The sequence below is a fragment of the Ranitomeya imitator genome, chromosome 1 (assembly GCF_032444005.1).
Source record: "Ranitomeya imitator isolate aRanImi1 chromosome 1, aRanImi1.pri, whole genome shotgun sequence".
NCBI lineage: Eukaryota > Metazoa > Chordata > Amphibia > Anura > Dendrobatidae > Ranitomeya > Ranitomeya imitator.
Window position 1 is genome coordinate 1,010,703,392 of NC_091282.1, and position 23,358 is coordinate 1,010,726,749.

At 41.0% G+C, this 23,358-nt stretch overlaps 1 protein-coding gene across 1 annotated transcript in view; it reads right to left on the minus strand.

Moving 5' to 3' along the window:
• The window catches only part of SLC7A11 (solute carrier family 7 member 11), a 478,205-nt gene that overhangs the window by 88,101 nt on the left and 366,746 nt on the right, over positions 1-23,358 (minus strand). The window contains exons 10-11 of the mRNA XM_069743955.1: positions 1,168-1,317; positions 112-289 (exon numbers count right to left, since the gene is read on the minus strand). Of these exons, the coding sequence (XP_069600056.1) occupies positions 112-289; positions 1,168-1,317 (328 nt within the window). The remainder of the gene's footprint in view (positions 1-111; positions 290-1,167; positions 1,318-23,358) is intronic.

A 23,358-nucleotide genomic window follows, 5' to 3' on the forward strand; every position in this document is an offset into this window, starting at 1 on the left:
TTTATGCTGAATGTCTATAAGAATGAAAGATTTACAGTCAGTTTGCAACAAAAAGACAATAAAATATTTGCTGTTCATTTGTGAATTATAGTGCAAGTTGACCTGCTTTACCTGAAAATTTTCGGAACCAGATTGGCTTGTTGTCCCAGATGATAAAAAGATAGTAAGCCGGAACTCCAGTTAGGGTAATGGCAAAGCCGATCCCTGTGTTTATGGGATCTGAATATAGTGACAAAGTGACCATAAATAGGCAGGTGAAAGAAAATAATGCTGGTATAAAGATTGGCACCTGAAAAGAACAAAAATAATGGCTAAATACATAATTACTAGCACAAAGCTCTGTAATAAAGACCTATCTACAGCTATGTCATACATGACAGGTTTCAGATTTATGTCTAATGCAAACGAGTTATCGTTCAGTTATAGCTTTTTATGTTTTATTTCTTAGAAATATTGTACATAAAAATAGAGGAACTAATATTGATTATTGTTTCCGCATAATGAATTATTTGCACTCTTAATCATGTTATACACTTTATTTTTATTATCAAGCTGCAAGCAGTTAACAAGAATGAAAATCACACCCTTAACAAGCCCGAAAAGCACATCAAATCATGAGTAGTATAAGCGAGTTTGAAGCTAAAACTATGTAAATATAATTCAAAGTAGTTCTAGCATAAATAAGCATGCTTTCTGGTAAACTAAGTTGGCTTGCTTTTGAAATATTAGCTGAGAGTATCATCATTCACACGCAAGTTTTGAACCACTGATGTACCGCGACGAAAGCTTGGATGAGAATATGCTAATATGCTGCTTTCAACCATCTTACACTAGAACATTTTATGACCCGGCAGCCACCATAAATCATAAAAATATATATATATATATATTCATAAATAAAACCTATTGCTACTTTCTTATAAAGAGCTATAAAGAAATAATCTGTTTATTTTCAAGCCAGACCCGATGATACAATGCAAACTTTTTTTTGTAGAAAGCCAACGATACAGAGCCATTTACTAGAAATGGTTAGCCATGTTGTCTACTACAGCTTAAACATAGAGACAGCTGTATATTAGTTGGTGATACACAATCTTCCTCGATATCCCCTGATGCTGAAAGCTTCATATCAAGATTAATGTCAGTCAGACCCAGAGGTGAGTGTACCTTGAAAGGGCGATGCATCTCAGGTCGTTTGTACCGCAGATAAATGAGTCCAAGAACAGCCAGGCCAATAAAAAGCCACCGAGCAAAGCTGAGGAAATTCAGAAGGCTGTAGATATCCCCCGTGAAAAGCATTACCATTGTTAGTGGATACTGAAAAAGAAGAGATTATTTTTTATAGAATCAATACGCTCTAGTAGAAAGGATTATCCACATCTGTGTTTACTAAAAATGCTTATCTATAAATCAGTTTAGGCTTATAGGCAGGGGACTGCGTGTTCCCCTTTATTCATGGTCTTAGGGTATTATTAACAGATTAGTACAGAATGTGAATTACCTTGGGAAAATCTGTTATTACAAAATGATATGTGTTTGCGTGAAGCTCCACCTTGGAAGCTGCTTTAACTTTTATTATAGGGTAAAAGAGATTCGATACGGTATTTGATTTGTAAAAGGCAGCTGTCCCTCAGCAGAAGATATGTGCTTTGACTTTCACGTGGCAATATTTTGGCCAGTATTTTTGGCATATACACCTCTTTCTAAATACAACACATTAATACACATTGGTCTTTAAATGATGGCAACATAGTATATGGATAAATTCCAAACAGAAGAAATATACACTTATTGGCTAATAGTAGCTAATAAAGAAAAAAAAGGAATAAATCAGTCTCTTGCAATAAAGTAGCTCTCCCAGTGGTATTTATATTCCCTATTCCTTTATGAGTGTGTGTGTAATGTATAGTGTAATGCATGAGAAAGTATAGAAACTTTTTATTTCTCATTTGAGAAACTTCAACCAAACTTAGATGACACTATGGTGAAACGCTGAACAAAATCACTGATGAAGCTAGCTAGGTGTCACAAATCTGTTATCAGGTGTCACAACTCCGATATCAGGTGTCTTGGGACTTGGGGCTCCTTCCCTGTCCCTAACGCTAGGAAAGTCCTAGCTCATCCTTTCCCCAGATTACTTCTGATGGTGAAGACACCGAGGCCATGTACCTTGCCTTAGCTCATGAATTCGTCCTCAGTATGTACCTTTCTCCCCATCCAAGGAAGAAGGGAGTAGTGGTGTACCGTATTACACCAACCAGACTAACAAGGTAATACAAACAGGTAAAAAGGAAAATACCAATCATAAACAACAGAGGTATGCACCAGGGAGTGGGATAAAACCAAAGCAGGAAAAGGAAGGGAATTAACACACAACCAAAAGCTAGCAACAGTCTCAGATAATCCACCAAATCTGAAACAACAAACCAACATCTCCAAACCATGCAGTATGAAGCTAGCTCTGGCAATGAGTGCTTGCCAGAGCCCTGAATATATAGGATAGAGGAATGGCCAACAGTGAACAGCTAAGAGCCTTAATGCAGGAAAGTTTCCAAGAGTTCTCAACTGAGCAGATTAACACCTGCACTGCGAAAAGAAATCTGCACTAAACAGTGCAGGAGTAGGAGGAATCAGACACTGGGTTCTTCTAGCTCCTCTCTGTCTCTGTAAACCCGTGACACTAGGACTGTAGGTGAAAAAAAACAGATATCTGAATGAGCCCTTACACTGATACAGCAACTTGCAGTCCACACATAAGCCGCTGTGTGAGCCGGCTAGTTTTATTTGCCGTTAAGTGCTTCTGAAGGGGATTAGAGCGGCACTAGGAATTCAAAAAGATGGTGAGCAGGAAGTATTTTATACTTTTTCTACACAGCTTATCAAAAAATCATAGACAATATTTGTTATGGAAACATTGGAACACCATAATAAATCATTGATTACAAGTGACAAGTCTACAGCCCAGAATTCTGATATGAAGACATCAACTGTGTTTACTGTATACTGTAAAATTATGATGAAGTCAAAGTAATCTGAATAAGTTTCTTCAGCTTCAAAACAATCATGGACGCCTTAAGTACCGAGCAAAAAAGTGAGCAGTTTTTATTGTCCTTGAATTCCAGACGGTTGGCAACTGTACACCGCAGACATATTCATAAGGGTTTATCCAATAAACCATTTCTACTGTAATGAAAGCTTATAGATCGTGTGGTGACTTTAGAGATAACTTAATTCTGATGGCACAATATGTTTTTACAACTCATGAAGCTGAAAGTCTTGCAAATGATAACAACATAGTATATAGATAGATCCCAAACAGCATAGAATAGAATATACTTATTGGCAAATGGTTTCTAATGAAGAAAAAACCCTAGTAAAGAAAAAAGTGGAATACTAATTAGTCCCCTGTCCTCCAGCGACAACGCGATTCCCTAATATTAGTAGTGTAATGTATGTTTGCTATCGTTGCTGTGCTCTCCAGTTCCCAGTGAAGCGCCCCTCTGAAAACGTTGAACTCTATGGAGCTTTTTTGGGCACACACAGAATCTAGTATGTGAGGCAATAGCTGTTTTCCCAGTGGATGTCTATGAGATTCAGAAAATGTCTAGTAGAATAAGCGCTCGCTCAATGTCTACTTTTCACGTACAGGTTCTAGCTATGTTTTTCATGTACTTAGTATAGTCTATGGGGCTGTTCACATGTCGGTTCTTTTTTTGTGGATTTGTGCAAAAAGATTTGTCACATACAAGGTATACAGAAGGCGGTATGTCAGCTTTGGTAACTTTTTTAACCCTTCGTTTCTCACAAGTGACAGTGACACCGGGAAGAGGTCCCAGTAATATTATGATGATGCTTCTATAGATTTGTATTTTACTGTCATACCTACTTTTCAATGGTGAAGAATTAGTAATGTCAAATCAATGAGTACGAAAGGTTGTCATACTGACAGACGTAGCAGGACTGAACACGCCATGTCATGGTTTATTTGAACAACTTGCCAATTTCCAGTTCGTGTTGGAAGCTAAATTTTTAGGTCGCAATTTTGGTAAAAAATTGTGCAGCAGGTATAAATATGTAAGGGCCATACATAGAAGTGAAGAGTGAAAAAGATCTGGACAGTGAGTAACATATAATCGGGCATTTGCCACTTAGAATGGCTTAGAATACCTGCAGTAAACCATAGATTGCACGCGCTGCGGACATGATGAGTAGAGGGAAATGACAAACTCAGCCCTACTCTGCTGAGTTACTGAGGGCAACATTTCATTCAATGTGCTGAGCTGATGGAGCAGAGCTGTCATTTAGAGAAACCAATAAAGTTCTGCCATGTCTTTGTGGATGGTGGATTGTACTTTGTACTTGCAATCAAGTCTTTGTTTGGTTGTACGCTGTTTGGTACACGTTAATGAATGGGTTAATGAAGGGCCACAGAATGGGCCGGCTATAAGTTTTATCCCATTGATCAATAGCAAGCAGTGATCTAATCTAGATCCGACTGTGCTGGGGTAGAGATAGCCTTAAAACCTGACCTTTCATGGTCCCTGAGTAGTGGAGACGAGAAGCACTCAGCTCCAGCAATAAAAGCTGCCGAGATACCACAATAACAATGAAAGATGGGAAACAATATATATCCGTATGTACTGTAAGTCAGCAGAGACATGGAGCTGTTCATTCAGCACCACCATGGAATCAAACTGACGCTTATATGGAAACCTGCCGACAGCTAAACAGCTAACATGAATCATTTTCACAAATTAACCAACCAAGAAAATACAAGAAGAGGCCAAAATATCCAGTTACATATCTGCTTTGTATATAGGTAATTTATTCCATATTTAGATAGCTAGGTAGATAGGCAGCAGGTAGATTGGTGAATTTTACTGAATAGACTCAGTTAAAAAAAAGGTATTTAGTTAATGCAACAATGTCCAAAATATTTTAATTGCGTCAGTTGTCAGGTTTTTGCTATTTAATCTGAGAGCATGATGTAGAGGCACTGATCCAAGTTATTTGTCACTTATTAGGCTGCTTGTTGTCATTTCGATAAAAATAGGAGTTTTATCCATATGAGATTATCACTAATGGACTAGTTGTTTTGTGCCATATTGCCCTCCATGCCTGTATAACACCATCCCAACCACTTATATCAGCTTTATGTACTATAGTATAAACAGAAAACTTTGAAATAATGGTGTGGGCGATGTTATGCAGAGTTCCACATCAAAGAATACTGTGATTTTATCAAAATTCCACCAAGCAGGCAAATAAATGATGCCTCACTAGAATCAGGGTCTCTGTCCATACACACTGCTGCTCTCAGATTACATAATAAAATCCTGGTGACAGAATCGCATTAAATGGATTGTTCCATCTGGGACATTTTTGCCATAAATGTCCAATAGATGCAGCTTCCACTGCTTGGACCTATTTGTATCTTTAGGCTAGGGCCCTGTTTTCAACAGTGTAAAAAAAACACAGTTCCAGTGGCATGTAAAAGTTTGGACACCCCTGTTATTGTGAACTGTTAAGCAACTTGAAGATGAAATGATCTCTAGAAAGGGTAAAATTGAAGATGAAATTTTCCTTTGTATTTTTGGCCAAAAATATGTATATTGACATTTTTTACATTTTAAAAATGACAAAAAAGGAAAATGGGCCAATGCAAAAGTTTGGGCATCCTTGGAGATTTATCTGCTCAGATAACTTTGACTAAAGGTACCGTTACACTAAACGATTTACCAACGATCACGACCAGCGATATGACCTGGCCGTGATCGTTGGTAAGTCGTTGTGTGGTCGCTGGAGAGCTGTCACACAGACAGCTCTCCAGCGACCAACGATGCCGAAGTCCCTGGGTATCCAGGGTAAACATCGGGTTACTAAGCGCAGGGCCGCGCTTAGTAACCCGATGTTTACCCTGGTTACCATTGTAAATGTAAAAAAAAAACAGTACATACTTACATTCCGGTGTCTGTCACGTCCCCCGCCGTCAGCTTCCCGCACTGACTGTGAGCGCCGGCCGTAAAGCAGAGCACAGCGGTGATGTCACCGCTGTGCTTTACGGCCGGCGCTCACAGTTAGTGCTGGAAGCTGAAGGCGGGGGACGTGACAGACACCGGAATGTGAGTATGTAGTGTTTGTTTTTGTTTTACTTTTACAATGGTAACAAGGGTAAATATCGGGTTACTAAGCGCGGCCCTGCGCTTAGTAACCCGATATTTACCCTGGTTACCAGTGAACGCATCGCTGGATCGGCGTCACACACGCCAATTCAGCGATGACAGCGGGAGATCCAGTGACCAAAAAAAAGGTCCTGATCATTCCCAGCGACCAACGATCTCCCAGCAGGAGCCTGATCGTTGGTCGCTGTCACACAATGATTTTGTTAATGATATCGTTGCTACGTCACAAAAAGCAACAATATCGTTAAAGAAATCGTTATGTGTGACGGTACCTTTAGCTTTTAGAGCTTAATTAGCCTCTTGGGGTTATGGCTATCATCTTTAGGAAAGGCCAGGTGATGCAAATTTCCCAGCTTTATAAAAACCCACCATCCTTTAATCTTGTCCCTAAAAATAACAGCCATGGGTTCATCTAAGTAGCTGTCTAACACTCTGCAAATTAATATGGTGGAGACCCACAAAGCAGGAGAAGGCTATAAAAAGTGCTTTCAAATTGCCCTTTCCTCAGTTTGAAAGGAATGTAAGAAATGGCAGTTAACAGGAACAGTGAAGGCCAAGATAAAGTCTGGAAGACCAAGCAAAATTTCAAAGAAAGCTGCTTTTAGGATTGCTAGAGAGGCAAATCAGAACCCCTGCAAAAGACCTTCAGAAGAATTTAGCAGAATCTTTAGTAGTGGTACATTAAAAAGACGAATATACATAAACATGCTACCGCTGAAAACGTAATCTTGTCCGGCAAAAAGCAAGATATCATATGGCTTCATCAGCGGAAAAAAAAAGTTATAGCTCTCAGAATAAAGCAATACAAAAATAATTATTTTTTCTATTAAATAGCTTTTATTGTGCAAAAGCGCCAAAAAATAAAAAAAAAATATAACTGCTCTATTGCTCTAATCATACAGACCTGAAGAATAAATCTGCCTTATCAATCTTACCACATGCAGAATGACATAAAAAACAAACAATTTCCTGAAATGCTGGTATGTGTTCATTCTGCCTCCCAAAAATCAGAATAGAATGCGATCAAAAGATGTCATGTGTCTGAAAATGTTACCAATAAAAATGTCACGTCATCCAGCAAAAAAAAGCCCTCATATGACTCAGTGGGCCAAAATATGGAAAAATTACAGCTGTCAAAATATGGTGAAGCAAATCTGGTATTCTTGTAATTGCAACGTTTTGAAGAATAAAGTCGCTTAATCACTTATACCTCATGAGTAATGGCTAAAAAAATAAATGAAACCAATTAAAACCTGCTGTTGATTTTTTCATTCTGCCTCCCAAAGATGTCAGTAAGGCTTGGCTCACATATATCCTGCGCTCTGCGCTGAGCGTTTACAGTGAGGTTTCCATGTAAATTTCTGAAATATGTGTTTCAAATAGAACCATTGATGGAAGATTCCCTATAGTGAGGCAGATGGTGGCACTGTAGATGCCATGGGATCTGTGATCCGATGATGTCTGTCTTGTTAGGATTGCATAAAAGTGCAGTCGGCCACAGTTTTGTGCACTTGTGCAAAGAATAACACTGCTGAGCTGAGGCCTGACGGACTCCAGAGTAACTGCTGCCTCATTATAGTGAATGGATCCCTCATGGTTTCATCTGAATCATGTCACTCAGAGATTTAGCTGGAAACCCCAAAGTTAGTGGTCAGCGTAGCGCGCCAGATCCCAAACCTTATGTAAAATGTTCCCAATAAAAGCTTTAACTCAATCCACAAAAAAACAAGTTACCACTCAGGTCTGTCATCTGTTAATGGAAAAATAGGGGTTTTCTACGTTACTGGTAGTACACAGGCTGTGGAAAAACTAAATGTCTCCTCACCCTCCAAAAGAAATTCAGCAAATTATGTGCTTCCAAATCCAAATACCCCCCCTCCCTTCTGAGCCCCACATTGTACCTAAACCACATATAGTGTTCACATGTTTGGCATTTCTGAAGCTATGAGAGCCTGCCTAATTTATTTGTGCATGTCTCCAGAAGCACGGCTGGGTATAGCATACTGGTGACTGTACTGAAATGGTCACTACAGCGGCAGTTTGCAATTTTCACTTGGCAACTTTCATTGCTGCTTGTTTCTGGAAAATAACCATGGAGTCAAAATTGTCACTACACCTGTATATAAATTCCCAAAAGGGTATAATTTTCAAAATGGGGTCACTTGAGGGGGGTTCTGCTCTTCCAGCAATTAGGGGCTCTGTATATAGAGTCTGCTAACTGTTATAGGAAAATCTGCACTCCAGGAGGAAAATAGCGCTGCGTTCCTCCCGAGTCTCTCCGTATGGCTAAGTAGTACTGTACAGACATATATGGGGTATTACCACATTCAGTAGAATTTGTGGGCCAAATTATGGTGCCATTTTTACCCACTGCTTTTTCTTCACTGCCCAATTACGTAAAATTCTTAATATGATCACTGCATCCCTAGATGAATTCATTGAGAGGTGCAGTTTGTAAACTGGGGTCACTTATTGAGGGTTCTGCTATTTTGGTGCACTGGTGCATTGGTGCACTCAGGAAAAAATGGACCTCAATTTGTTGTAAAAGAAAACCTCTTAGCCCTTAGAAAAAAAAAATGCGGGGCTAAAACAACATTTTAGTGATAAAAATGTAATTTATTCTTTCTTTGCTGCTCAATGGTATAAAATTCTGTGAGGCACATGAGGGGTCAATATGATCACTGCACCCTTAGATGAATTCATTGGAAGTGTAGTTTGTAAATTGAGTTCACATATGGGAGGTTCTGCTGTTCTGGCTCCTCAGGGGCTCTGTCAATGTAACATGGTGTTAGGGCTAGCGGAACGCACCGAGTAATGAGTAGGTAGCTACAAGGTGCGTTCGCAGCCTGGGGTCCACCGTGCAGAGATATCTTCTGCTAAGTAATTGCGGATGGACTCTGAGCTCACACGTGGGTTAGGCTTCACCCCGTGTGAACTGGTAGTGAACTCTGTTGCCTTAGAGTCGCGCTGTACTCAATAACTAATACCCTAACTAGGCTAATTGCCCCCACTGACTCTTGCTGCCTGCCTGAGTGTACAGTCCCAATGCTAACAGCTTCACATGACATAAGAACTGAGTGGTATAGTATCCACTAGCATAAGCCAAAACACATTTGATACTAGCGCATGGCCGTGCGGCCATGCGAGCCTTATATAGCTGCAGCAAGTAAAAGACCTTCCAAGAAGGACCAATGAGAGACTGCCCTACCTGAGCATGTGACCCTAAATCTCCACTGAGAGATCTTGCCCTGGGCATGCTCAGTGTGTGCAAAGCAGGACTTAGACCTAGCACTTAAAGGACCTTCCAAGAAGGACCAATGACCTTAGCTGCAGTATCTTTTCATGTGACCCTCGATCTCCACTGAGAGATCTTACTCTGGACATGCTCAGAACGTGAAAAGCAGGACTTAGTCCCAGAAGCGTCTGCTCGTTGCTGCCCAGTACTGACTTCAATGGCAGAAGCAGGAAATGCAGCAGTAACTCTTAGCACAGAGTCAGACTGAGCGAGATGCTTGGATCGCCATCTCCGCTGAGCAGGCTCCACTGCGGCAGGAGAAGAATGAAAGACCGCAGCGAAGATGGCCCGAGATTCCCCCTGTGCAGAGGCAGGAACTCGACCCCTAACACATGGCACCCTCAAACCATTCAAGCAAAATCTGAACTCCAATATGGCACCTCTTCCCTTCTGAGCTTGCTTTGCAGTGTGCCTCAAAAGTAGCATTCCCCCACATATGGAGTGTCAGCGTACTCATGAAAAATTGCACAACAAATTGTATGGTGCAATTCGTTGTGCTACTGTAATGAAAATACAAAAATTGGGGCTAAAATAACATTTTTGTCTGGAAAATATGATTTTTTATTTTCACGGCTCAACGTTATAATTTTTAGTGAAGCACCTGAGGGTTCAAGGTGCTCACCACATCTTAATACATTACTTGAGGAGTCTAGTTTCCAAAATGGGGTCAAACATGGGGGGTTTCCACTGTTTAGGCACATCAGGGGCTCTTCAAACGGGATAAGATGTCCGCTAATGATTCCAGGAAGTTTTACATACTTATGTGTAAAATGTGATTTTTTTTATTTTCACGGCTCAACGTTATAAACTTCTGCTAAGCACTAGGGTTGAGCGAAACGGGTCGGCCATTTTCAGAAGTCGCTGACTTTTGGCAAAGTCGGGTTTCATGAAACCCGACCCGACCCCTGTGTGGGGTCGGCCATGAGGTCGGCGATCTTCTGAATCTGGTATCGGAATTCCGATACCGAGTTCAGATATGTTTGCAATATCGGAAATCGGTATTGGAATCCATATTTAAGTGTAAAATAAAAAATTAAAATAAAAAATATTGCTATACTTACCCTCTGACGCGCCCTGGTACTAACCGGCAGCCTTCCTTCCTTAGAATCAGCGCGTGAAGGACATCAGATGACGTCGCGGCTTGTGATTGGTCGCGCGACCGCCCATGTGACCGCTCACACGACCAATCACAAGCCGCGACGTCACCGAAGGTCCTTCAAGCGCTGATTCTTAGGAAGGAAGGAAAATAAGAATAGGAATATACTCACCCTCAGACGCACCCTGCTTCTTTCCAGCAGCCTTCCTTCCTAAGAATCAGCACTTGAAGGACCTTCGGTGACGTCGCGGCTTGTGATTGGTCGCGTGAGCGGTCACATGGGCGGTCGCGCGACCAATCACAGGCCGCGATGTCATCTAAGGTCCTTCACGCGCTGATTCTAAGGAAGGAAGGCTGCCGGTTAGTACCAGGGCGCGTCAGAGGGTAAGTATAGCAATATTTTTTATTTTAATTCTTTATTTTACACTTAAATATGGATCCCAGGGCCTGAAGGAGAGTTTCCTCTCCTTCAGACCCTGGGAACCATGGTATCCCATTGCACTGCATTGGGTTTCGTGTTTCGGCCGACCCCGACCCCGACTTTTCTATAGGATCGGCCGATTTCACTCGACCCGACTTTTGATCCTATAAAAGTAAAAGTCGCTCAACCCTACTAAGCACCTGAGGGTTCAATGTGCTTACCACACATCTAAATCAGTTCCCTGAGGGATCAAGTTTCCAAAATGGTGTCACTTTTGGGGGATTTTTACTGTTTAGACACATCAGTGGTTCTCAAAATGCTACATGGCATCCCCCAATTTTGCCAGCAAATTTTGCATTGAAGAAGTCAAATGGCACTCCTTCCTTTCCGAACTCTGCTGTGCGCCCTGATGGGGAAATCAGGGACCACCTTGATATATCCTTTTAATTCACATATACTTCTTAGTATAACAAGACATGTTCAGACATGTTGTCTAGCTTTGCTGTGACTCTTCATTTGAACTGCTGACAGGACAAGGGTGAGGCTAATCAGATGAAATTTGGGACCTCCAACACTACATATCTGTTCACAGTTCACCTCTTATGTAAAAATCACCTGATGAATTAAGAATGATCTCATATGTAATAAACGGCTGACTCGCGCACAAACATAATGTATACGCCTACTCAAAAGAGTATATAACTGACTGCAACCCTTAAACTTTATGGCATCTGAAACAGATCACCTCTGTCTCTGTCCCATCATTGCTCGAGCATCCTCATATCTGGCAACCATCCAATATCTCTGAGGGTCTGACTTGCAGACCACCCCAACAGCCCAAATGGTGTTTTTTTCCTCATATGGGGTATCGGCATGCTCAAGAGAAATGGCACAATATATTTGTTCCTGTTAACTTTGCCAAAATAAAAAAACTGCATCGGAATTAATTTTTTTGTGACAAAAAGTTAAATGTTCATTTTTTTTCCATATTCCAAAAATTCCTGTGAAGCACCTGAAGAGTTAAGAAACTTTTTGAATATGGTTTTGCGCACCTCAATGGGTGCAGTTTTTAGAATAGTGTCACTATTGGGTATTTTCTATCACATAGACCCCTCAAAATCACTTCAAATGTGAGGTGGTCCCTAAAAAAATGGTTTTAAAAATTTTGTTGGAAAAAGGAGAAATCGCTGAACTTTTAACCCTTATAACTTCCTAACAAAAAAAATTAGTTTAAAAAATTGTGCTTATGTAAAGTAGACTTGTGGGAAATGTTATTTGTTAACTGCTTGGCATGAGAATTAAAAATTTGAAAATTGCAAAATTTTCCAAATTTTCTCCAAATTTCCATTTTTTTCACAAATGAACGCAAGTTATATCGAGGAAACTTTACCAGTATCATGACGTATCCAGAAGACTGGAGAAGAGCAAATGTTGTTCCTATCTTCAAAAAGGGGAAGAAGGTGGACCCAGGGAACTATAGGCTAGTGAGTCTGACTTATTATTAAACATCATGTATGTAAGTACCTAGATAAGAATGAAGTGATTAACCAGAGTCACCATAGGTTTGTAACTAATAAGTAATGTCAGACTAACTTAATTTCCTTCTATGACAGAATCAGTGACTGGGTGGATCAGGGAAATGCTGTAGATATAGTATATCTTGACTTCAGCAAAGCATTTGACAAAGTATCTCACACAATCCTTATTAAAAAAAATTGACTAAGTATGGAATGGACAAGGCAACTATTAGGGGGATTCATAACTGACTTAGTGATCGGACCCAAAGAGTGGTCTTAAATGGCTGCACATCCAGTTTGAAGAATGTCTCAAGTGTGGTACCATGAGGTTCTGTCCTGGGTCTTGTATTGTTCAACATCTTTATCAATGATTTAGATGAAGCAATTGAGGGTACACTGATTAAATTTGCTGATGACACAATGCTAGGAGGGATAGCTAATACTAGAGAAGAGAGAGAGAGGATTCAAAAAGATATAAATAAACTGGAGCAGTGGGCAGCAACTAACAGAATGGTTTTTAACAAGGAAAAATACAGAGTACTACATCCGGGCAATAAAAATGAAAAAAGCATCTACAAAATGGGAGGAATAGGGCTAAGCAACAGCACATGTGAAAAATACTTGGGTATACAAATACAGTTAGGTCCATATATATTTGGACAGAGACAACATTTTTCTAATTTTGGTTATAGATATTACCACAATGAATTTTAGACAAAACAATTCAGATACAGTTGAAGTTCAGTCTTTCAGCTTTCATTTGAGGGTATCCACATTAAAATTGGATGAAGGGTTTAGGAGTTTCAGCTCCTCAACATGTGCCACCCTGTTTTTAAAGGGACCAAAAGTAATTGGACAGATTCAATAATTTTAACTAAAATGTTCATTTTTAGTACTTGGTTGAAAACCCTTTGTTGGCAATGACTGCCTGAAGTCTTGAACTCATGGACATCACCAGACGCTGTGTTTCCTCCTTTTTGATGCTCTGCCAGGCCTTCACTACTGTGGTTTTCAGTTGCTGTTTGTTTGTGGGCCTTTCTGTCTGAAGTTTAGTCTTTAACAAGTGAAATGCATGCTCAATTGGGTTGAGATCAGGTGACTGACTTGGCCGTTCAAGAATATTCCACTTCTTTGCTTTAACAAACTCCTGGGTTGCTTTGGCTTTATGTTTTGGGTCATTGTCCATCTATAGTATGAAATGACGACCAATCCGTTTTGCTGCATTTGGCTGGATCTGAGCACGCAGTATGGCTCTGAATACCTCAGAACTCATTCAGCTGCTTCTGTCCTGTGTCACATCATCAATAATCACTAGTGACCCAGTGCCACTGGCAGCCATGCATGCCCAAGCCATCACACTGCCTCCGTCGTGTTTTACAGATGATGTGGTATGCTTTGGATCAAGAGCTGTACCACGCCTTCGCCATACTTTTCTCTTTCCATCATTCTGGTAGAGGTTGATCTTGGTTTCATCTGTCCAAAGAATGTTCATCCAGAACTGTGCTGGCATTTTTAGATGTTTTTTAGCAAAGTCCAGTCTAGCCTTTCTATTCTTGATGCTTATGAGTGGCTTGCACCGTGCAGTGAACCCTCTGTATTTACTTTCATGCAGTCTTCTCTTTATGGTAGATTTGGATATTGATACACCTACCGCCTGGAGAGTGTTGTTCACTTGGTTGGCTGTTATGAAGGAGTTTCTCTTCACTATGGAGATCATTCTGCGATCATCCACCACTGTTGTCTTCCGTGGGCGCCCAGGTCTTTTTGCATTAATGAGTTCACCAGTGCTTTTTTTCTTTCTCAGGATGTACAAAACTGTAGATTTTGCCACTCCTAATATTGTAGCAATTTCTCGGATGTTTTTTTTTCTGTTTTTGCAGCTTAAGGATGGCTTGTTTCACCTGTATGGAGAGCTCCTTTGACAGCATGTTTACTTCACAGCAAAACCTTCCAAATGCAAGAACCACACCTCAAATCAACTCCAGGCCTTTTATCTGCTTAATTGAGAATGATATAATTAAGGGATTGCCCACACCTGTCCATGAAATAGCCTTGGAGTCAATTGTCCAATTACTTATGGTCCCTTTAAAAACAGGGTGGCACATGTTAAGGAGCTGAAAATCCTAAACCCTTCATCCAATTTTAATGTGGATACCCTCAAATGAAAGCCGAGAGTCTGAACTTCAACTGCATCTGAATTGTTTTGTTTAAAATTCATTGTGGTAATGTCTATAACCGAAATTAGAAAAATGTTGTCTTTGTCCAAATATATATGGACCTAACTGTAGATCATAAACTGAACATGAGTCAACAGTGTGATGCAGCAGCAAAAATGGAAAATGCAATTCTGGGTTGTATTAACAGAAGCATACAGTCTAAATCACACAAAGTCATTATTGAACTCGACTCCTCTTTGGTTAGACCTCATCTGGAATACTGTGTCCATTTTTGGGAACCACATTTTAAAAAAAGTCATCAACAAACTGGAGCAAGTTCAGAGAAGAGCGACCAGAATGGTGACCAGTCTGCAAACCATGTACTCTGAGGAATGGTTACAGGATTTGGGAATATTTAGCTTGCAAAAACGAAGACTAAGAGGAGACTTAATAGCTGTCTACAAATATCTCAAGGGCTGTCACAGTGTAGAAGGATCATCTTTATTCTCATTTGCACAAGGGAAGACTAGAAGCAATGGGATGAAACTGAATGGGAGGAGACATAGATTAGATATTAAAAAAAACTTTTTGATAGCTAGGGTGATCAATGAGTGGAATAGGCTGCCACGAGAGGTGGTGAGTTCTCCTTCCATGAAAGTTTTCACACAGAGGCTGGACAGACGTCTGTCTGTGATGATTCAGTGAATCCTGCTTTGAGCAGGGATTGGACCAGATGACCCTGGAGGTCCCTTCCAACTCTACCATTCTATGATTCTATGATATGTACAATATGCCATGGAAAAGCATTCTCAGAATTAGTGGGATACATTGAAACATTCCAGAGTTATTGTAACCTCATAATTTGACACTGGTCAGAATTGTAAAAATTGGCCTGGTCATTAACGTGCAAACCACCTTTTTATTTTATGCATTGCTTATATAGAAGCCCTATCATATTCAGCAGCGCTTTACAGTTTTGCACACATTATCTTCATTGTCCCCAGTGGGGCTCACAATCTACCTTGGAGGGTAAAGGAGTTAAAATGGAACAAGAAACAGGCTATCCATGCATGTGTTGTGATTGTGAGACAGCCACAACACATGCAGCTGCTGCGTCAAACAGATTTTCGGGAGCGCTCTAGGTATCCAGGTTACCAATGCAGCGATTTGGGAAGCACTATAGCTATTCTGATAAGCATACAAAAAAGGTTGCACTCTATTGTGCAAAAGCATGTCTAATCTGAAATATATGAAATATGAATAGCAAAATGGCTTTTGAACATTAGGAAAATATTTAAGAGACGCTTTGCACAGAATTTGATATAATCAAATAGTGTGAGCCCATCAACCGTCGTCAAGGTGGTCTCATAAAACTAAATAATAAAATAAAGCCATTTTGCTATTCATATTTCATATATTTCAGATTAGACATGCTTTTGCACAATAGAGTGCAACCTTTTTTGTATATTTATGTATGGAGGTAGCTGCTCCTGGTATGCACCTATTCACACTAGTTTGGATGTGCGAGTCTTTTTTTGTCATTTCTATGGTAGCTGACTGACTGCGCACTCCTCCCATCACCATGTGGTTTTTAATTGCATCTCATCATACTTGGTCCCGGCTAACTCATATGTAGGCTTTGCTGAACAGAGGTGTCCACATTCACCCAGGCATACAGACATTGGCCTTCGGTAAGTGTTCACATTTGGACAGGGGGGTCAGGGACCCATCAGTTTTATGAGACCACCTTGACGACGGTTGATGGGCTCACACTATTTGATTATATCAAATTCTGTGCAAAGCGTCTCTTAAATATTTTCCTAATGTTCAAAAGCCATTTTGCTATTCATATTTCATATATTTCAGATTAGACATGCTTTTGCACAATAGAGTGCAACCTTTTTTGTATATTTATGTATGGAGGTAGCTGCTCCTGGTATGCACCTATTCACACTAGTTTGGATGTGCGAGTCTTTTTTTTTGTCATATTCTGATAAGCACTTATCTGAAGATATTCGATCATCCCTAATAATGATCCTAAACAGAGATCAAAAGCCACAATATACTACCTAAAAAGGTGCAAGCTGAAGGTTTTACAATGTAAAACATTCCTCTTATCTGAATATCATTGAAAATCTGTGGCTAGACCTCAAAATAGCAGTGAATTCAGGAATGTCACAGAACTGGAACAATTTTCCATGGAAGAATGTATGAAAATCCCTCAAACAAGAATTGAAATACTCTTGGCTGACTACAAAAAGTGTTTACAAGCTGAGATACTTGCAAAGGTTGGTGTTGCTAGGTACTAAGCATGCAGGGTGCCCAAACATTTGCATCAGCCCATTTCCCTTTTTGTAATTTTTAAAATGTAAAAGCAGAAAATATATTTTTTTTTTGCCTAAAATACAAAGGAAGTATGTCATCTTTACCTTTAGGCCTTTTAAAGATGACCTATTTTCCAACTTGCTCGACTGTTCACAATAACGGTAATTTTGGCACGGCGTGCCCAAACTTTAACAATGCACTGGATTAGACGTTTACAACAAACGTTATCAAATGCAAAGAAGGCTCATCTAAACGGCACATAAAAAGAAGGTTTCCCCACTCAGAACCACATTCTATACATATCCTGAAGGGGTTGTACACTACTTCTATAACCCATTCCCAAATGCTACAACTTAAATTCCCCAATGTAAAATAGAAACACTTTATATTCCTCTTCTCCACAATTATGTTGTCTAGACTCCAGGGGCTTACGAGACATTGATATGGTATCTTATGTCATACGTGCAGGAGAAAATGTAGGAAAGGATAATTCAGTGTGTCCTATTGGGGAATTTGTGTATTTACTAATGTTCACTGTCTTACGTCCTTTTTATTAGCTTAAAGTCATTGTCCCCTACTTTGACATGCTGGATAATCTAGTGTGTGCAAGCAGTTGCGGGAATTTGTTATGTCACATACGCACTGCAGCCCATCAGATTGGTTGCAGCATTCATATAACATAATGTTATGCAAGCCTCTGCAAATACAGCATCAGCATTGCTGAAATTACATAGTAACATAGTAACATAGTTAGTAAGGCCGAAAAAAGACATTTGTCCATCCAGTACAGCCTATATTCCATCATAATAAATCCCCAGATCTACGTCCTTCTACAGAACCCCTCGACTGAGTTCGCCATCACCACCTCCTCAGGCAAGCAATTCCAGATTCTCACTGCCCTAACAGTAAAGAATCCTCTTCTATGTTGGTGGAAAAACCTTCTCTCCTCCAGACGCAAAGAATGCCCCCTTGTGCCCGTCACCTTCCTTGGTATAAACAGATCCTCAGCGAGATATTTGTATTGTCCCCTTATATACTTATACATGGTTATTAGATCGCCCCTCAGTCGTCTTTTTTCTAGACTAAATAATCCTAATTTCGCTAATCTATCTGGGTATTGTAGTTCTCCCATCCCCTTTATTAATTTTGTTGCCCTCCTTTGTACTCTCTCTAGTTCCATTATATCCTTCCTGAGCACCGGTGCCCAAAACTGGACACAGTACTCCATATGCGGTCTAACTAGGGATTTGTACAGAGGCAGTATAATGCTCTCATCATGTGTATCCAGACCTCTTTTAATGCACCCCATGATCCTGTTTGCCTTGGCAGCTGCTGCCTGGCACTGGCTGCTCCAGGTAAGTTTATCATTAACTAGGATCCCCAAGTCCTTCTCCCTGTCAGATTTACCCAGTGGTTTCCCATTCAGTGTGTAATGGTGACATTGATTCCTTCTTCCCATGTGTATAACCTTACATTTATCATTGTTAAACCTCATCTGCCACCTTTCAGCCCAAGTTTCCAACTTATCCAGATCCATCTGTAGCAGAATACTATCTTCTCTTGTATTAACTGCTTTACATAGTTTTGTATCATCTGCAAATATCGATATTTTACTGTGTAAACCTTCTACCAGATCATTAATGAATATGTTGAAGAGAACAGGTCCCAATACTGACCCCTGCGGTACCCCACTGGTCACAGCGACCCAGTTAGAGACTATACCATTTATAACCACCCTCTGCTTTCTATCACTAAGCCAGTTACTAACCCATTTACACACATTTTCCCCCAGACCAAGCATTCTCATTTTGTGTACCAACCTCTTGTGCGGCACGGTATCAAACGCTTTGGAAAAATCGAGATATACCACGTCCAATGACTCACCGTGGTCCAGCCTATAGCTTACCTCTTCATAAAAACTGATTAGATTGGTTTGACAGGAGCGATTTCTCATAAACCCATGCTGATATGGAGTTAAACAGTTATTCTCACTGAGATAATCCAGAATAACATCCCTCAGAAACCCTTCAAATATTTTACCAACAATAGAGGTTAGACTTACTGGCCTATAATTTCCAGGTTCACTTTTAGAGCCCTTTTTGAATATTGGCACGACATTTGCTATGCGCCAATCCTGCGGAACAGACCCTGTTGCTATAGAGTCCCTAAAAATAAGAAATAATGGTTTATCTATTACATTACTTAGTTCTCTTAGTACTCGTGGGTGTATGCCATCCGGACCCGGAGATTTATCTATTTTAATCTTATTTAGCCGGTTTCGCACCTCTTCTTGGGTTAGATTGGTGACCCTTAATATAGGGTTTTCATTGTTTCTTGGGATTTCACCTAGCATTTCATTTTCCACCGTGAATACCGTGGAGAAGAAGGTGTTTAATATGTTAGCTTTTTCCTCGTCATCTACAACCATTCTTTCCTCACTATTTTTTAAGGGGCCTACATTTTCAGTTTTTATTCTTTTACTATTGATATAGTTGAAGAACAGTTTGGGATTAGTTTTACTCTCCTTAGCAATGTGCTTCTCTGTTTCCTTTTTGGCAGCTTTAATTAGTTTTTTAGATAAAGTATTTTTCTCCCTATAGTTTTTTAGAGCTTCAATGGTGCCATCCTGCTTTAGTAGTGCAAATGCTTTCTTTTTACTGTTAATTGCATGTCATACTTCTTTGTTTAGCCACATTGGGTTTTTCCTATTTCTAGTCCTTTTATTCCCACAAGGTATAAACCGCTTACACTGCCTATTTAGGATGTTCTTAAACATTTCCCAATTATTATCTGTATTCTTATTTCTGAGGATATTGTCCCAGTCTACCAGATTAAGGGCATCTCTAAGCTGGTCAAACTTTGCCTTCCTAAAGTTCCGCGAGTTTGGGAAGAGAGCAAATGATTTTTATATTTTTACATGGGCAGCTTATTCATTTAACAAGGAATTGTCCAAGTTGTGAACAGCAACTATTCTTTTGGAGGACCCAAATTGTCTTTAGATGGATAGTGTTTGTCCACACAAAATATGTTAATTGCTTTGCACAAAGAAGTAAAAGAATATGAAATGATAGCAAAAGTATTAAGATGCATACTAAATGCTGAAGGCCTCCATGCCCGAATTCCAAGATGTGCATCTCTTCTGACCCCAAGCACAAGAAAATGGCTCCAAACCACATAATTAAGCCACATAAATTTATGGATTGTGTTCTGTGAATGAACCGGAATTTTTGAACCTGTAGAACAGCGGTATGTCTGGAGGAGGAAGAATTAGGCTACTTTCACACTAGCATCGGCCTGTCGTAGAGCGTCAGACCGACGCCTCCTGTGACAACGCAGCACGACGGGGGCAGCGGATGCATTATTACAACGCATCCGCTGCCCCATTGTGAGTTGCGGAGAGGAGGGGGCAGAGTTCCGGCCGCGCATGCGCAGTCGGAAATGGCGGACACGATGCACAAAAAAAGTTACATGTAACTTTTTTGTTCCGACAGTCCGCCACAACACGACGCAACCATCGCACGACGGTTGCGACGTGTGGCAATGTGTCACAATGCGTCGCTAATGTTAGTCTATTGTGAAAAAACTCATCCTACAGCCGACTTTGCAGGATGCGTTTTTTCACCAAAACGACGCATTGAGACGTGCATCGTACGACGCTAGTGTGAAAGTAGCCTTAAGAATTTGCTGAGAACACCCAGCATGGCAATGGCTCAGTGATGGACTGGGGCTGCGCTGCTTTCTCTGGCATTGAAAACATGCAACATGTGAAGGACAAAATGGATTCAGTCAAGTATCAGGTAGTGTTGAGCGATACCGTCCGATACTTGAAAGTATCGGTATCGGATAGTATCGGCCGATACCCGAAAAATATCGGATATCGCCGATACCGATATCCGATACCAATACAAGTCAATGGGACATCAAGTATCGGAATGTATCCTCATGGATCCCAGGGTCTGAAGGAGAGGAAACTCTCCTTCAGGCCCTGGGATCCATATTAAAGTGTAAAATAAAGAATTAAAATAAAAAATATTGTTATATTCACCTCTCCGGCGGCCCCTGGACATCAGCGGGAGGATCCGGCGTCCGGCACGGCTTCTTTCTTCAAAATGCGCGCCTTCAGGACCTGTGGAATGACGTCCCGGCTTCTGATTGGTCGCGTGCCGCCCATGTGACCGCCACGCGACCAATCAGAAGCCGCGACGTCATTCCTCAGGTCCTAGAAGGCGCTCATTCTAGGACTTTAGCTGAGGAATGACGTCGCGGCTTCTGATTGGTCGCGTGGCGGTCACATGGGCGGCACGCGACCAATCAGAAGCCGGGACGTCATTCCACAGGTCCTGAAGGCGCGCATTTTGAAGAAAGAAGCCGTGCCGGACGCCGGATCCTCCCGCTGATGTCCAGGGGCCGCCGGAGAGGTGAATATAACAATATTTTTTATTTTAATTCTTTATTTTACACTTCCGATACCGATACCCGATATCACAAAAATATCGGATCTCGGTATCGGAATTCCGATACCGCAAGTATCGGCCGATACCCGATACTTGCGGTATCGGAATGCTCAACACTAGTATCAGGAAATCCTGGTTAAAAAAAGACATTCCTTTTCAGAGACGAATAAAGCCTGGGCATCATTGTATCATAGTTGTCTTCGGATCATGATCCCAAGCATACGTCAATGTCCATTAATGCTTGGTTTCAGAAGATGTTCAAAGATACGAAAGTTGTCTGCAGCACTCTCAGGGCAACAAAGATTAACAAAATCAATAAAACACCAAGGAATCCACATACTAAAAATATATAGCCAATATGGAACAATGAAAGCACTTGCCACGTGTCTGAAAAGTAGAAAAACCTGATGGGTGTTGTCATTTTCCCATGTTTGCTAGTTTCAGTAGACATCCTGGAAGATTCTAAAGTTTCTTTCACAGTCGCCTGACTTTAACTCCTTAGAAATTCTTGAGTAGAGTAGAATTTGGAAAAGGTTATTACCGCACAAAAACGCAAGAATACTAGGAAATCGGGGGCCGTGAGGAATGGGCTAAGATGCCTTAGTAATGTGCAACTGCTCATAAGAGTGAACGGATGCTCTATTAAGTACTATTGATGCTTGGCATGAAGGGGTTGTATTACTCTGAATCAGAAAAAGTGAATTTGAAGAAGCCACTTCATGTATGATTTATGATGATGTATACTTAAATTGTTATTATTTTGGTTTAACCCCTCTCTAACCTTAGACTTACTATCCCATCGAGGTGCCCTGGGCCTATCTGACCCTGGACGGGATAGTACATCATAGCGATCGGAAGCGCTCACGGGGGGAGCGCCGCCGATCGCGGCCGGGTGTCAGCTGCTTATCGCAGCTGACATCCGGCACTATATGCCAGGAGCGGTCACGGACCGCCCCCGGCACATTAACTCCCGGCACACCGCGATCAAAGATGATCGCGATGTGCCGGCGGTACAGGGAAGCATTGCGCAGGGAAGGGGTTCCCTGCGGGCTTCCCTGAGCCCCCCTCAGCAACGCGATATGATCGCGTTGCTGTGAGGGTCTTACCTCCCTCCCTGCTTGCTCTAGGCCCAGATCCAAGATGGCCGCGGATCCGGGTCCTGCAGGGAGGGAGGTGGCTTCACAGAGCCTGCTCAGAGCAGGCACTTTGAAGCCTGCAGTGCTGCATGTCAGATCAGTGATCTGACAGAGTGCTGTGCAAACTGTCAGATCACTGATCTGTGATGTCCCCCCTGGGACAAAGTAAAAAAGTTTAAAAAAAATTTCCAAATGTGTAAAAAAAAATAAAAAAAAATATTCCTAAATAATGAAAAAAAAAAATATTCCCATAAATACTGGCTTAGTGATAGAAAGCAGAGGGTGGTTATAAATGGTATAGTCTCTAACTGGGTCGCTTGACCAGTGGGGTACCGCAGGGGTCAGTATTGGGTCCTGTTCTCTTCAACATATTCATTAATGATCTGGTAGAAGGTTTACACAGTAAAATATCGATATTTGCAGATGATACAAAACTATGTAAAGCAGTTAATACAAGAGAAGATAGTATTCTGCTACAGATGGATCTGGATAAGTTGGAAACTTGGGCTGAAAGGTGGCAGATGAGGTTTAACAATGATAAATGTAAGGTTATACACATGGGAAGAAGGAATCAATGTCACCATTACACACTGAATGGGAAACCACTGGGTAAATCTGACAGGGAGAAGGACTTGGGGATCCTAGTTAATGATAAACTTACCTGGAGCAGCCAGTGCCAGGCAGCAGCTGCCAAGGCAAACAGGATCATGGGGTGCATTAAAAGAGGTCTGGATACACATGATGAGAGCATTATACTGCCTCTGTACAAATCCCTA